This window comes from Nerophis ophidion, linkage group LG11, assembly GCF_033978795.1.
Source record: "Nerophis ophidion isolate RoL-2023_Sa linkage group LG11, RoL_Noph_v1.0, whole genome shotgun sequence".
Lineage (NCBI taxonomy): Eukaryota > Metazoa > Chordata > Actinopteri > Syngnathiformes > Syngnathidae > Nerophis > Nerophis ophidion.
The window spans coordinates 35,875,671-35,891,369 of record NC_084621.1 but is presented as its reverse complement, the minus strand read 5'-3'; the positions used below and the strand labels follow the sequence as shown (position 1 = coordinate 35,891,369).

The 15,699-nt window shown below is 40.6% G+C and overlaps 1 protein-coding gene across 2 annotated transcripts in view; it reads right to left on the bottom strand.

Moving 5' to 3' along the window:
* Nucleotides 1-7,497: 7,497 nt before the first annotated feature.
* mindy3 (MINDY lysine 48 deubiquitinase 3) overlaps nucleotides 7,498-15,699 on the bottom strand; it is a 49,426-nt gene continuing 41,224 nt past the window's right edge. For both annotated transcript variants that reach the window (XM_061915746.1, XM_061915745.1), the window contains exons 14-16: nucleotides 13,514-13,601; nucleotides 12,777-12,848; nucleotides 7,498-8,238 (exon numbers count right to left, since the gene is read on the bottom strand). In XM_061915746.1, coding sequence (XP_061771730.1) covers nucleotides 8,089-8,238; nucleotides 12,777-12,848; nucleotides 13,514-13,601 — 310 coding nt within the window. In that variant the 3' untranslated portion in view covers nucleotides 7,498-8,088. The remainder of the gene's footprint in view (nucleotides 8,239-12,776; nucleotides 12,849-13,513; nucleotides 13,602-15,699) is intronic.

Below are 15,699 nucleotides of genomic sequence, written 5' to 3'. Positions count from 1 at the left end.
TCACGTCCACGCTGCATCCTGCACAAAACTTTACAATCCTGGGACCAAAAGTTGGGGAGTCCTGAATTCCTGGTGCAGGTGAGCTAGCTTTAAGTGGCGTCTGGATGACCGCGCTCCTCCTCCCGCGGGTCTTCTTCACCTCCCTGTGACACCGTCTAAGCCCGCAGAAGGTCTGGTGCTCAGACCCAGTCCGAGACAAGTCCAACCCCCGCGCTGCTTTACCCCCACACGCACGCGCACACTCACACACCACATCTGAACGCGAAACTCTGCGCCATCCCTCCTCTAATGACGCGTCTTCCGCATGGAATTAATCTTAAAGGCCTACTGAAATGAGATTTTCTTATTTAAACGGGGATGGCAGGTCCATTCTATGTGTCATACTTGATCATTTTGCGATATCGCCATATTTTTGCTGAAATGATTTAGTAGAGAACATCGACGATAAAGTTTGCAACTTTTGGTGCTGACAAAAAAGCCCTGCCTTTACCGGAAGTCGCAGACGATGACGTCACATGTTTGACGGCTCTGTCACAAATTTCTTCCCTCTACAAAGCCCCCCCCCCCCCCCCCATTTAATTCCGGGGTCATGATTAATACAGATGTTTTGTTAACGCTATATTATAAAAATTAAAAAAAAATATTTACAAATAGCTTGTGTTTGTAAATTGTTTTTTGATTTTTTTTTTTTAGAATATAGCGTTAAAAAAACGTCTGTATTTTTATAATATAGCGTTATATTTTTATAATATAGCGTTAACAAAATGTCTGTATTAATCATGACCCCGGAAGTAAATGGGGGAGGAAGGTTTTTGTAGGGGGGAATAAATTTGGCGTGACAGCTCCTCACATCCTCACATTGTTTTTAATGGGAGCCTCCAACAAAAAGTGCTATTCTGACCGAGAAAATGACAATTTCCCCGTTAATTTGAGCGAGGATGAAAGATTCGTGTTTGAGGATATTGATAGCGACGGATTAGAAAAAAATAAAACCCCGATTGCATTGGGACAGATTCAGATGTTTTTAGACACATTTACTAGGATAATTCTGGGAAATCCCTTATCTTTCTATTGTGTTGCTAGTGTTTTAGTGAGTTAAATAGTACCTGATAGTTGGAGGTGTACGTCCACGGGTGTCTTGACGCGCAGTGTCTCAGGGGAGTCGACGGCAGCTTTATGGACGGGGCAAGCTCACCTGATCTCCGGTAAGACGCGACTTTTTACCACAATTTTCTCACCGAAACCTGTTGGTTGACATTCCGTTGTGATTCATGTTCGCTTGACCGCGCTCTGATCCATAGTAAAGTTTCACCTCCAGGAATTTTAAACAAGCAATCACCGTGTGTTTGTGTGGCTTAAGGCTAAAGCTTCCCAACTCCATCTTTCTACTGTGACTTCTCCAATATTAATTGAACAAATCGCAAAAGATTCAGCAAACAGATGTCCAAAATACTGTGTAATTATGCGATTAAAGCAGACGACTTTTAGCTGTGTGTGTGTGCAGCGCTCATATTTCCTAAAAACCCATGACGTCTTGCGTACACGTCATCATTACACAAGACGAAACTCCCGGGAAATTTAAAATTGCAATTTAGTAAACTAAAAAGGCCGTATTGGCATGTGTTGCAATGTTAATATTTCATCATTGATATATAAACTATCAGACTGCGTGGTGGGTGGTAGTGGGTTTTAGTAGGCCTTTAATCTACCACAACACAAATAATCAAAGAGGAAATTGCACAATAAACACATTTAACCTTCTGGAGCCGACACTATTTAAACACAGTTAAGTATAGCCAGAATGAAAAAGTCATTATTTTTCATTCAAAAATTTAACAAGTTGTTTTTTTTTCCCCTCATCATGACAATTGTATTTAACTATGTCAGTTCTTAATTTTAAACATCCATCCATCCATCCATTTTCTACCGCTTATTCCCTTTTGGGGTCGCGGGGGGCGCCTATCTCAGCTACAATCGGGCGGAAGGCGGCGTACACCCTGGACAAGTCGCCACCTCATCGCAGGGCCAACACAGATAGACAGACAACATTCACACCTGTGTCTTTGGAGGTGGGAGGAAGCCGGAGTACCCGGAGGGAACCCACGCATTCACGGGGAGAACATGCAAACTCCACACATAAAGATCCCGAGCCTGGGATTGAACCCAAGGCTGCAAGACCTTCGTATTGTGAGGCAGACGCACTAACCCCTCTGCCAAAACAATTTGCACAAATTCAGTTATCATCCATAAAGTAAATGCTGAAGAGCATTCGCAGGCCTAATAATACAAAACCTGTTTCCATATGAGTTGGGAAATTGTTTTAGATGAAAATATAAATGAAATACTATGATTGGCAAATAACTTTCAACCCATATTCAGTTGAATATGCTACAAAGACAACATATTTGATTTTGAAACTGATAAACATTTTTTTTTGCAAATAATCATTAACTTTAGAATTTGATGCCAGCAACACGTGACAAAGAAGTTGGTAAAGGTGGCAATAAATACTGATAAAGTTGAGGAATGCTCATCAAACACTTATATGGAACATCCCACAGGTGTGCAGGCTAATTGGGAACAGTTGGATGCCATGATTGGGTATAAAAGCACATTCCATGAAATGCTAAGTAATTCACAAACAAGCATGGGATGAGGGTCACCACTTTGTAAGCAAATTGTCAAACTGTTTTAGAACAACATTTCTCAATGAGCTATTGCAAGGAATTTAGGGATTTTACCATCTACGGTCCGTAAAATCATCAAAAGGTTCAGAGAATCTGGAGAAATCACTGCATGTAAGCGATGATATTACGGACTTTTGATCTCTCAGGCGGTACTGTGTCAAAAGCTGACATCAGTGTGTAAAGGATATCACCACATGGGCTCAGGCACACTTCATAAAACCACTGTCAGTAACTACAGTTGGTTGCTACATCTGTAAGTGCAAGTTAAAACTCTGTCATGCAAAGCCAAACCCATTTATCAACAATGTCCTGAAACCCCACCGGCTTGGCTGGGCCCGAGCTCATCTAAGATGGACTGATGCAAAGTGGAAACGTGTTCTGTGGTCTGACGAGTCCACATTTCAAATTATATTTGGAAACAGAGGAAGTGGTGTGCTCCAGAGGAAAATAACTATTCGGAATGTTATTGGCGCAAAGTTCAAAAGCCAGCATCTGGGATGGTATGGGGGTGTATTAGTGCCCAAGGCATGGGTAACTTACACATCTGTGAAGGCACCATTAATCCTGAAAGGTCCATACAGGTTTTGGAGCAACATATGTTGTCATCCAAGCAACTTTATCATGGACGCCCCTGCTTATTTCAGCAAGACAAGTGTTACAACAGCGTGGCTTCGAAAAAAAAAAGAGTACGGGTACTATACTGGCCCGCCTGCAGTCCAGACCTGTCTCCCATCGAAAATGTGTGGCGCATTATGAAGCGTAAAATACAACAGTGGAGACCCCGGACTGTTGAACGACTGAAGCTCTACATAAAACAAGAATGGGAAATAATTACACTTTCAAAGCTTTAACAATTAGTTTCCTCAGTTTTCAAATGTTTATTGAGTGTTGTTAAAAGAAAATGTGATGTAACACAGTGGTGGACATGCCCTTTCCCAACTACTTTGGCACGTGTTGCAGCCATGAAATTCTAAGTTAATTATTTGCTAAAAAAAAAAATTTATGAGTTTGAAGATCAAATATCTTGTCTTTGTAGTACATTCAATTGAAGATGGGTTGAAAAGGATTTGCAAATAATTGTATTACATATTTGGCAACACTAAATTGGCCCTAGTGTGTGAATGTGAGTGTGAATGTTGTCTGTCTATCTGTGTTGGCCCTGCGATGAGGTGGCGACTTGTCCAGGGTGTACCCTGCCTTCCGCCCGATTGTAGCTGAGATAGGCGCCAGCGCCCCCCGCGACCCCGAAAGGGAATAAGCGGTAGAAAATGGATGGATGGATGGATGTATTACATATTTACATTCAACACAATTTCCTAACTCATAAGGAAACGGGGTTTGTACATTTACAGTCATAGACAAAAGTTTACATACACTTGTAAAGAAAATAATCTCATGGCTGCCTTGAGTTTCTAATCATTTCTACAGCTCTTAATTTGTTTGTGATAGACTGATTGGAACACATACTTGTTGGTCACACAAAACATTCATGAAGTTTGGTTCTTTTATGAATTTATTATGAGTCTACTGAAAATGTGACCAAATCTGCTGGGTCAAAAGTATACATACAGCAATGTTAATATTTGGTTACATGCCCCTTGGCGGGCAGCACGGTGGTAGAAGGGGTTAGTGCGTCTGCCTCACAATACAAAGGTCCTGCCTGAGTCGTCCTGGGTTCAATCCCAAACTTGGGATCTTTCTGTGTGGAGTTTGCATGTTCTCCCCGTGACTGCGTGGCTTCCTCCCACCTCCGAAGACATGCACCTGGGGATAGGTTGATTGGCAACACTAAATTGGCCCTAGTGTGTGAATGTGAGGGTGAATGTTGTCTGTCTATCTGTGTTGGCCCTGCGATGAGGTGGCGACTTGTCCAGGGTGTACACCGCCTTCCGTCCGATTGTAGCTGAGATAGGCACCAGCACCCCCATGACCCTAAAAGGGAATAAGCGGTAGGAAATGGATGGATGGATGTCCTTTGGCAAGTTTCACTGCAATAGGGCGCTTTTGGTAAAGCCATCCACAAGCTTCTGGAAAGCTGGTTGACATTTTGACCACTCCTCTTGACAAAATTGGTGCAGTTCAGCTAAATTTGTTGTTTTTCTGACATGGCCTTGTTTCTTCAGCCTTGTCCACACGTTTAAGTCAGGACTTTGGGAAGGCCATTCTAAAACCTTAATTCTAGCCTGTTTTAGCCATTAATTTACCACTTTTGACGTGTGTTTGGGGTCATTGTCCTGTTGGAACACCCAACCATACTTGCCAACCTTGAGACCTCCAAATTCGGGAGATTGGGTGCGGGTTTGGTGGTAGCGGGGGTGTATATTGTAGCGTCCCGGAAATGGTTAGTGCTGCAAGGGTTCTGGGTATTTGTTCTGTTGTGTTTGTGTTGTGTTACGGTGCGGATGTTCTCCCGAAATGTGTTTGTCATTCTTGTTTGGTGTGGGTTCCCAGTGTGGCGCATATTTGTAACAGTGTTAAAGTTGTTTATACGGCCACCCTCAGTGTGACCTGTATGGCTGTTGATCAAGTATGCCTTGCATTCACTTATGTGTGTGTGTAAAAGCTGCATATATTATGTGACTGGGCCGACGCGATGTTCGTATGGACGCAAAGCGGACGTGGCGACAGGTTGTAGAGGACGCTAAAGGCAGTCCCTTTAATGCACACTCCCAATATTGTTGTACGGGTGAAAATCGGGAGAAATTCAGGAAAAGAGTTCCGCCGGGAGATTTTCAGGAGGGCACTGAAATTGGGGAGTCTTCCGGAAAAATTGGGAGGGTTGGTAAGTATACACCCAACTGCGGCCAAGGCTGATGATTTTAGGTTGTCCAGAAGAATTTGGAGGTAATCCTCCTTTTTCATTTTCCCATTTAAAACACCAGTTCCATTGGCAGCAAAACAGGCCCAGAGCACAATACTACCGCCACCATGCTTGACGGTAGGGTTGGTGTTCCTGGGATTAAAGGCCTCACCTTTTCTCCTGCAAACATATTGCTAGGTATTGTGACCAAACAGCTCAATTTTTGTTTTATCTGACCACAGAACTTTCCGCCAGGACTTATCTTTGTCCATGTGATCAGCAGCAAACTTAAGACAAGCCTTAAGGTGTCGCTTCTGGAGCAAGGGCTTCCTTCTTGCATTGTAGCCTCTCAGTCAATGGCGATGCAAAACACGCTTGACTGTGGACACTGACACCTGTGTTCCAGCAGCTTCCAATTCATTGCAGACCTGCTTTTTGGTGGTTCTCGGCTGACTTTTGATCATCCTGACAAATTTTCTTTAGGCAGCAGGTGATAGCTTGCGTTTTCTTCCTGATCGTGGCAGTGACAAAACTGTGCCATGCACTTTAAACTTACGAACGATTGTCTGCACAGTTGCTCTTGGGACATTAAGCTGGTTTGAAATGGCTCCAAGTGACTTTCCTGACTTTTTCAAGTCAATGATTCGTTTTTTCAGATCTGTGTTGAGTTCCTTTGACTTTCCCATTGTCGCATTGGTAACAGAGTCTAATGACTGCATCACATGAGCCCTATTTAAATGTGCTCAGAGAAGTCAACAGGTGTCGTGAATCATCATCATTCACATGAAGTTAAGAGGCCATGTCATGAAGCTAATTTGATTGTAACTTTTCTACATCACAAAAATTGATAATGTTGCTGTATATATACTTTTGACCCAGCAGATTTGGTAACATTTTCGGTAGACCCATAATTCAAAAAAAAAAAAAAAAAAAATCATGAATGTGCTCCAAACACTATCACAAAAAAAAAAAAAAAAGAGTTGTAGATTGTTTTGGAACCTCAAAACAACCATGAGATTATGTTCTTTACAAATGTATGTAAACTTTTGACCATGACTGTATGTGTAAAATAAAGACTTCACATTGTTTTCTTCGTCTTGCTTTGGCCGAAAATAGAATGAGCACATTCTGAAAGTGTACATATAACAAATAATTCTCTTGTCAAAACACTTGCAGGTTAGTTGAAAATTCTGACGAAAAAAATGGTGCAGTTTCAAAAACACCATCAAGAACACAATAAATGTGAGACTTTCACTTAGTGTTATTTCAAAGCCATTCAAGTTAAAGCATTCCCTGTTTAGGATTCTCATGTTGGCAGTTCTCCATTAAAACATTTGAAAAAGCAATGGAGTTTTTCCCCAAACCGCCGCATTGGTGAAAGCCGCAACTGCTACAACACATTTATTATTTAAAAAAAAAAAAAAAAATTCCCATTTGGGCCACGTTGATCTAAGACTGACACAATTGTTCTACTTATTTTCTATTATCTTGAATTGTGCAAAATTATGAAATTAAAAAATAAGTTACATACAACAATGTGAGTTTGAGTACCTTCTATAAGCCAGTTTAGACTAGGAGCAGGGGTATTCAAAGGCCAGCACAGGGGCCATTTGTGGCTTGCAGAGCATTTATTTAGCCCACGGCGGTTTCTAAAAGTAAACACAACCCACATTAAAAAGGAAAAAATACCACAACAATCATAACTGCTTAGCATATGATATACATTTGATTGGTTTAGGCATGTTTAATAAACAAAAGGTGAAGAATATGACATTTGCAAGCTGCCTTCGTAAAAAGTTCACATCCCCCGACTTACAAAGACAAATATTCCATTAAAGTGAGAACACGTCATCTTGTAGCATTATCATCAAACTTTTAACTGACCATCTAGATGTAGTGATGTATTATCTCTGCAGAAAGCAAACATGTTAGTGTTGAAGAGCTGCACATGGATCTGAAAGTTTCCTGATGCCGGCCCCCAGAAGGACTCCACATTTAATCAACAGGGGGTAGATGTCAAAAAAACATTTTTATTCCACAATCTGAGCGTTAATAAATACATGATCGCCCGGCCAACTTCTGAATGAGCTGCATAAGGTACCAAAATCAGTCTGCACACTAACCTCCACATTCTGAGCCTGTGTTTGTCATAACAATGTAAACTTTTAGCAGTGAGTGTGTGAGTGCGTTCTCATGTGGAAGGCTTTTGGTCGCTCTGCTCCCCGTCCTTCAAACAGTCATAGTTGTAATGCCAGCTCCAGCGTGCGATTGTGTGACACACTGCATGTGTTTGTAAAATATCAACACTATTGTAAATGTACGATGTGAGAAATTGCAAGACGTGCTGAACAGACAATAGCATCATTTAAAGGTGAACTTCAGGCATATACAGTTTAGTTTATCAGTCTCTTGTGTGCATTTGTAAAGTTCTCATTCATCAGTGTTGTGTTTATGTGTGTGGTTGTGATCCCGGTCTCTGTAAGCTCCCTATAGTGGAGCTTGGTGTGTGTGTGTGTGTGTGTGTGTGTGTGTGTGTGTGTGTGTGTGTGTGTGTGTGTGTGTGATGGAGGCAGTAGTGGTCCGAAAGACGCTCCAACAAGACTAATTGAGGGACGGCGAGCGTTCGGTGGTCCACAGCAGCTCTATGTAGGGCCACTTGGTCTGGAGGCAGCGCTTGACCGGAGTGTCGTCCGTTCGAACCATCGGGTCTTCAAACCCTAGCACCAAAGCGGTCCCCTCCACATACTCCACCTAAAACACAGCAGTACGTCACTAAGAACAGGGTAGGTTTCAGCAAGTCAAATTTAAGACTTTTAAGACCTCTTTAATGCCACCTTGAATGAAATTTAAGACCAAAAAAAATATTAAAAAATCTATAAATATAAGCGATGGTTGGGGATCCCACTGTACTACAACCTCAATGACAATCAGTCTAGTTTACTTTTTGTATGTTTATTAATAAACAAACTGATAAGCACCATTCTGCCAAACAGCTTATCAAAAATCTTGAGGGATCCAAAAACTTTGACATCCAAAACAAACCAACCAACACCAACGCCTGTAAAAACATAATAACCGAGGTGAGGGTAAAAATAAATTACATTTGGTCAATAATAGTGCAATAATAGTGCAAAACAGTATTATAACATCAACAACAAAACACTGAACACACACTCAAATGAGCCTCAGCTGAGCTTCAGCTGGCTGTTCTCATTCGCGAGTTCTGCCTCTATTTTTGTCAGCTCACTCATTTTTTCTTTGTATCTCTTGAAGAGATACAAAGAAAAAATGAGTGAGCTGAAATCACTCACTTTTACTCAAAGACCCCCCCCCAAAAAGAAAAAAAAAACTGGCCCGACAATTTAAGACCATTGAGTACTGAATTTAAGAACATTTTAGGAATTTCTAATAAATGTAATACTTTTTAAGGCCTTAATTTTAGATACATGAATTTAAGACTTTTTAAGGATCCGCGGATACCCTGAAGAACAAGACAATTATTGGTCAAACACAACCACTATGTATTGCACCCGGCATCCGCACTCCAATACAAAAAATACCGGTAGTAGATAAAAGCAAAGTTGAAGTTTTTGTGACGCCCCCTCTAGGCTGTGCTTCAAATACCTTTAGAAGACATTCAAGCATACGTCAAGATATATAAGGGCTATTCAACCAACTTGGTCCCATTTGTATTACAAGGACATAAAATATATTAATGCATTATAAAACTAAAACATTTGTTTGTAATTAGGTTAAGTGCCCTGCACATTGACCTGATAACAAATACAATTAAATAGATTAATTTAAAACATCGTAAATTCCAGACTAAAAGCCACTACTTTTTCCCCTCACACTTTGAAATCTGTGGCTTATAAAACGGTGCGGCCAATTAATGTATTTTTCTTCTCGACGGCCATAATGTATATTATGTTCAATAGTTTTCTTTGAACACAAACAGTGACACTGAAATATTGTGTTATTGTTTGTGCTACGGCATCATCTTTTGGACGAGTTCGCTCACTGCAGGTGTTGCGGGTAGAAAAAGTACTTCCTGTTTTAATAACCTTGAAACGAAAGTAAATAGCGTTTCTGCTTGAAAGGATTCTTCATTCCTCACTCCATGCAGCATTTGTAAGTTTTACAATTTAACTAAAACAATTTGTATTTGTTAAACCGTCCCATGTGTGATGTCTGTAGAAGTGTTTTCATGCATATTTGTATGTGCAATCGTAATGTAATGAAGCTAGCGTCGTTAGCATGAGCTAATATGCTAACATGGTTACGAGTGTTTGGGTTCTTATTATTTATTTACAATGTTATTAATTTTGTATTGTCTCAGTTTCATAAATTCACCATACAGTATATTTTTATATAAATATATAGTGGCAAAAATACCATGTGGCTATATTTCATGTATATGCAAATTATATGGTTTGCTTGGTCATGTTTTTCATTTAATCTGACTAAAATTTGACAAACTTATCAGTCCCCGAAAGGTGTGTACAAAATTCCCAAAATTTACAGTGTAGAGTTTTGAAGTCACATTGACTTTTATGGGAAATTTCTAGTCAATCCGATTTATGAGTTTAAACTTCGAAACCACAAGGTACATTTAATATTCCTTGTGAACTTGCCACTTTACATCCACCAGGAGGTTAAGTATTTGTTGTGTTTGTTAATAGTTAGTTGGCAACATAATGTCGCTCAAATAGTTATGGGCAAACATATTTATGAAATGTTCAGAAAATGTCAGAAATGGGATAAAGAACAAGCAATTATATTTTGCTGTTCATCCGGATAATTTCTACTAAGTTATTAACGTTATCAAGCTGAACAAAGACAGTGGATGACTGACAGGAGGGTTCACTCAGTTTATTTAATTAATTTCACTATAAAAAAAATGTGCACATATGCTAAACCCATGTCAAGAGTGAACCCTCCAGCAGCCGGTTTGGAAGCAAAACAATAAGGAAACAAACACACGGATGTGGCAATTTCATTAATCGTTTATCATTGACATTCCACCAGCAGGTTATGTATTAGCTAGGGCGTCCAGGGTGTACGCCGCCTTCTGCCGGATTGTAGCTGACATAGGCGCCAGCGCCCCCCGCGATCCGTATCACCGCCTGGATTCAGGATTACATTTTTTAAAGGATTCTTTACCATTAGGATACAGGGCCTGGCAGTGGTTTGCGCTCCCCGAGTTCTATTTTGGTCATCAAAGTGAAGGCAGTGATGTAATGTTATTGAACGTTTTACTGTTGTATGGACATTTTAAATGTGAGCTGAGTAAGGCACACGTGCAACACGACTCAACTAAGCATTACGTCTTTGTCATTTACCTCAACAATAAGTGTTATAATGCTGTTACAATTTAATATTAAAATAACTTAACTTATTTTTATACCTCTCATGACAGTGAAGGATGTTTTAACGTTAATTGGAAACATTGCTTCAAAAGTCAAAACCATTTTTTATTTTGGGAATTACGAGTGAAGAGTTAAATTCAGGTTTTGTTTTTTTTAAGTCAAAATTGAAGAAGACTCCATTTTCTGTCCCATGTTGAGATGTTAAATAGTGACACATTATGTGACAAAAAACACCTTGTGTACAGTATGGTATCGTACTATAGATCCAGTGCATTCTACTAGGGCTGGGCAGAGAGCAAATAAATTACTGATAAAACGGAAAAAGTCCCTAGACAGTATGGCAGTTTTTTGAAATTTTTCATATTGACCGTAGTCAGACCAATGTGGTCTGTAAATTATGCAAGGCGCTTGCCCCCACCAAGACTGGTTAGAGCACAGCCATTAACCTCCTGCCACTAAACTTGTAGAAATGTGTTTTTTTCATTTTTCCGTATGTTTACATTTCACATGTTCCCTATACTGTATTATTTATTACTTAGTCCTTATTTTTGCACCATAATTTTAAGAGGTTATTAAGTGTTCCATGTGATTTTAGAATTGGTTTACATTGACTGTTAGCATGTTTTTCTTGGTTGTGTTGACAATTCCTTTCCTTTCTGCCTCGATAGCTGAGGGGATTATAATCAGAGGATTATTATATTTTAAATAAAAATGTTTACATTGAATATACGTTCTCCTTGTCCTTATTTTCCATCCATCCATTTTCTACCGCTTGTCCCATTCGGGGACGCGGGGGGTGCTGGAGCCTATCTCAGGTGCATTTGGGCGGATGGCGGCGTACACCCCGGACAAGTATTTAGCCTACTCAGTCGCCTAGTGGTTAGAGTGTCCGCCCTGAGATCGGTAGGTCGTGAGTTCAAATCCCGGCCGAGTCATGCCAAAGACTATAAAAATGGGACCCATTACCTCCCTGCTAGGCACTCAACATTGAGGGTTGGAATTGAGGGTTAAATCACCATAAATGATTCCCGGGCGCGGCACTGCTGCTGCCCACTGCTCACCTCACCTCCCAGGGGGTGATCAGGATGATGGGTCAAATGCAGAGAATAATTTCGCCACATCTCATATGTGTGTGACAATCATTGGTACTTTAACTTTAACTTAATTTTTCATAGGTCATAAAAATATCAATAATTATTGATATTGACCGATATGAAACACTTAGTTTTAGCCATATAGCCCAGTCCTACATCCTAGTGGGAAAAAGCCATGATTTGATTTGCTTTCTGACCCCAACGACAGGCATTGGCATTGTCAATATCTTTACGGGCACTAGAGTGGTCTGGGGTGAAAAGCAGACTGGATATGTTATTTCACGGCTGAGTCCTTTCAAAAACACACCCACACATGCAGACACACATTCAGTATGTACCAGCTGCAGAGGCGGCTATAATACTTTCAAATACTTTCAAGAGCTGTTATACTCATTTAGGTCTATGGAAATCAAATTGGTTCTCTAACATTAAAAATACCTTGCAGCTACATGTATCTGTTACCCCACGAGAAGTTAAGGTAAAAGATGGTAACAAAATGGTTTCACTGACAGCTGCAGAAAGTGATATTCCTGAGTGCCAGGATCGGGCACAGACACACACACAATACATATACACTCAATGACAGCCATCCGTCACACTAAGCCAGTCTAATAGGCCTGTCGGTGAGCATTTATCACACTCACCTCGCTTCAGAGAAATGGGAGGCCAAGCTATAGTGTTTTTGGCTTGATGGACAGGCCATTAGGGTGCAAAAGCTACTGTTTATTCTAGAAAGACAGGGTGTCTCCAAGTGTGTATTGATTAAGACAGGGATTGAACACATGAAACATTCAAGGAAATTGAAGAAGAAGCACCATTATCTTACCCTCTCATTGTGGTTGGATTGTTTAAGTCCGTTGTAGTGGTAGACAGGGAATGAGTCCGGGATTCCTGAATCCTGAAACACAAGCCGGGAACAGAGTGAAAAACATGCTGGGGAGACTCTCTGTCCAGAACATAATCGCAGATGCAGAAGTGGAACATTTTTGACAAGAAAGCCAAACAAATTAAATCCTGGCAGCAAACATACAATCCTGCTTGTTACATTGAAGTACGTGTGTGATGTATTCTCAGTGCAAATATATAACCACCAAAAACGAAGAAAACAATGACACCTGTGCTGACTTTGGCTTGAAGGTGCAAATACACTGATAGGGTGTATTGTCTGCGAGCGCGTCTAGCTTCTCGTGTTAATATGCCTTTATATGAAACCCTAACCCCTTACCCCAATCCCACGTGTGTCTGCGTGTGCGTCCACTTGGCTAATGGCGATATAATTTCTGATCTGTTCCTCTGCCGGGTCTCTAAAGCCCTGATCACTTTAACACAGTTCCTCTGCCTCATCAGAAAAAAAAAAGGTTTAACCGCTCTATCCATGTCCAGTAGAAAGCAGCGCCATATGATTGCGAACACGCATAGATTTCACATGAGACACCACAGGAATGCTTTTGGCATATAAACTTTTGATTAGCAACAACAGTGCTTGGTTTTGGAAATCGGTGCTCATGTGACCTCTATGTGAACACTTTTTTTTTTATTTTTAACACATCCACCTCGCCATACCTGGCCAGGAAAAAACTCCAAGAGGAAGGGACCCAGAAGGATTATGCCCAAGCTCTCTGGATCCAGTTTGCGCCTCACCAGACGGACACTAGTGGAAGAAAAAAAAAAAAAGATTGTTACAGGGAAACATCACATCAGCGCCAGCGTGTTTTCACAAAGACTGTGGTCCATCTAAATATATCCCTTTCCAGACATTCCTGTGTGTTAGATCAGCGTTATTATTATTATTACTGGGTAAATGAAAAAAACAAAACGCTTGTTCAATTGCCCTTTTAAGGCAGCAGGGAGCAAGGAGACAAACTACATGCAAGTGTGTGTGTGTCCGTGACGTGAGCGTTTAAAAGCAAACCGGACAGTTTACTGTATGATGCATGCAATTCTCAACAGTTGTTTCTCTTGTACAATCCCTGCTTGGATGCCGTAATGCAATCAGCTGATATTTGTTCTGGAACTGGCGTCCCTTTCTGATTTACAAGTATGCGTCAGTTGATTTCGATGCAGAGTTACTACTGTGACGTTGTCCTGGCAGCAGTCAGAGGAAGTCACGCTGATTTCATCACAACAGTCGCTTGGCTTGTTTGAAAGGGCCTTGATGATATTAGCAGTTTTCTAACAATAATAGAGACAAGAGAGCCTTCAAGCAGCACATGTAAAATAAGACATAGAGATGTAAAAGAGATATCCCGTCCAAAGGCAAAACCCAGTAACTCAATTTTGGTCAAAACTGAGCTGATAATAATTTTGGAGTTCCTAGGTGATATGCTTTACATTAGTGTATGCGATATTGTAATTTGTTCCGTAAGTAAGCTGTTACGCGCATGGCAGGACCTAGCAACTACCACATACTCGCATAGATACAACAGAAAAACCTAGTATCTGAAGGGACCAATTGGAGCTTCTTTGTCAGTTGCCTTATTGTCTTTAATGGGACATTTGCACGAATGGGGGCCGACGGTCAACCTGATTATGTGATATTATGGCACGAGGGGATATTTGGAAGATTGGCCCAGGACGTTGCAAGCACCTTCATTAAATGTATTGTTCTTGATTCTTCCCCTTGCATACTCTTTTGGGCAGATAACTGTGGAGGTCAAAATAAAAACTGGACGCTGTACACGGCTCTTGCCCAATGTGCACACGCAGAATGGGGCCCACCCGAGATTGTGATATAATATCTGGAGAAAAGGCACACGTTCATGAGAGCAGATTCAATCCATGTCTCAATCGGCAAGAAAATGAAAGCTCAAGAAAACATCTATACTTTTGATGACTTTGTAGATCTTTGTAAGACAGCATCAAGATAGATTGCTTTTCGTTTGTTTTCTCAAAATCAGCTACAAGTGAGTTACTAGGTTTTGCCTTTGGACGGGAGAGATGATGTATTGTGTATGTGACGGGTACTGTACATTGCCCGTCTTCTGGGTTACTTACACTTGTAACACTTTCCTTTCAGTGGAAGATTTTTATTTTTTACCACCTGACATTTTATCAGCGGGGATGTATTATTAAGGAGGCAAAATGTTTTGCAGAGATATGCTGCAAGATTCACATTTACATTGACTTCACCAAACTCAAATAAGCAACACAACCCCTTTTGTTGAAAATATGTTTACCAACTGTATTTATCCTTCTGTGCTAACATTCCAATTGTAATTTTTGATGGTTATCACTAAGCGTGGTAGTCTTAAAGGCCTACTGAAAACCCACTACTACCAACCACGCAGTCTGATAGTTTATATATCAATGATGAAATATTAACATTGCAACACATGCCAATACGGCTTTTTTAGTTTACTAAATTACAATTTCAAATTTCCCGGGAGTTTCGTCTTGAAAATGTTGTGTAATGATGACGTGTACGCAAGATGTCACACGTTTTTAGGAAGTATGAGCGCTACGCACACACACAGCTAAATGTCGTCTGCTTTAACGGCATAATTACACAGTATTTTGGACAACTGTGTTGCTGAATCTTTTGCAATTTGTTCAATTAATATTGGAGAAGTCACTGTAGAAAGATGGAGTTGGGAAGCTTTGGCCTTTAGCCACACAAACACGGTGATTCCTTGTTTAAAATTCCCGGAGGTGAAACTTTCCTATGGATCAGAGCGCGGTCAAGAGAACATGGATCCCTAACAAATGTCAACCAGCAGGTTTCGATGAGAAAATTGTGGTTAAAAAGTTAG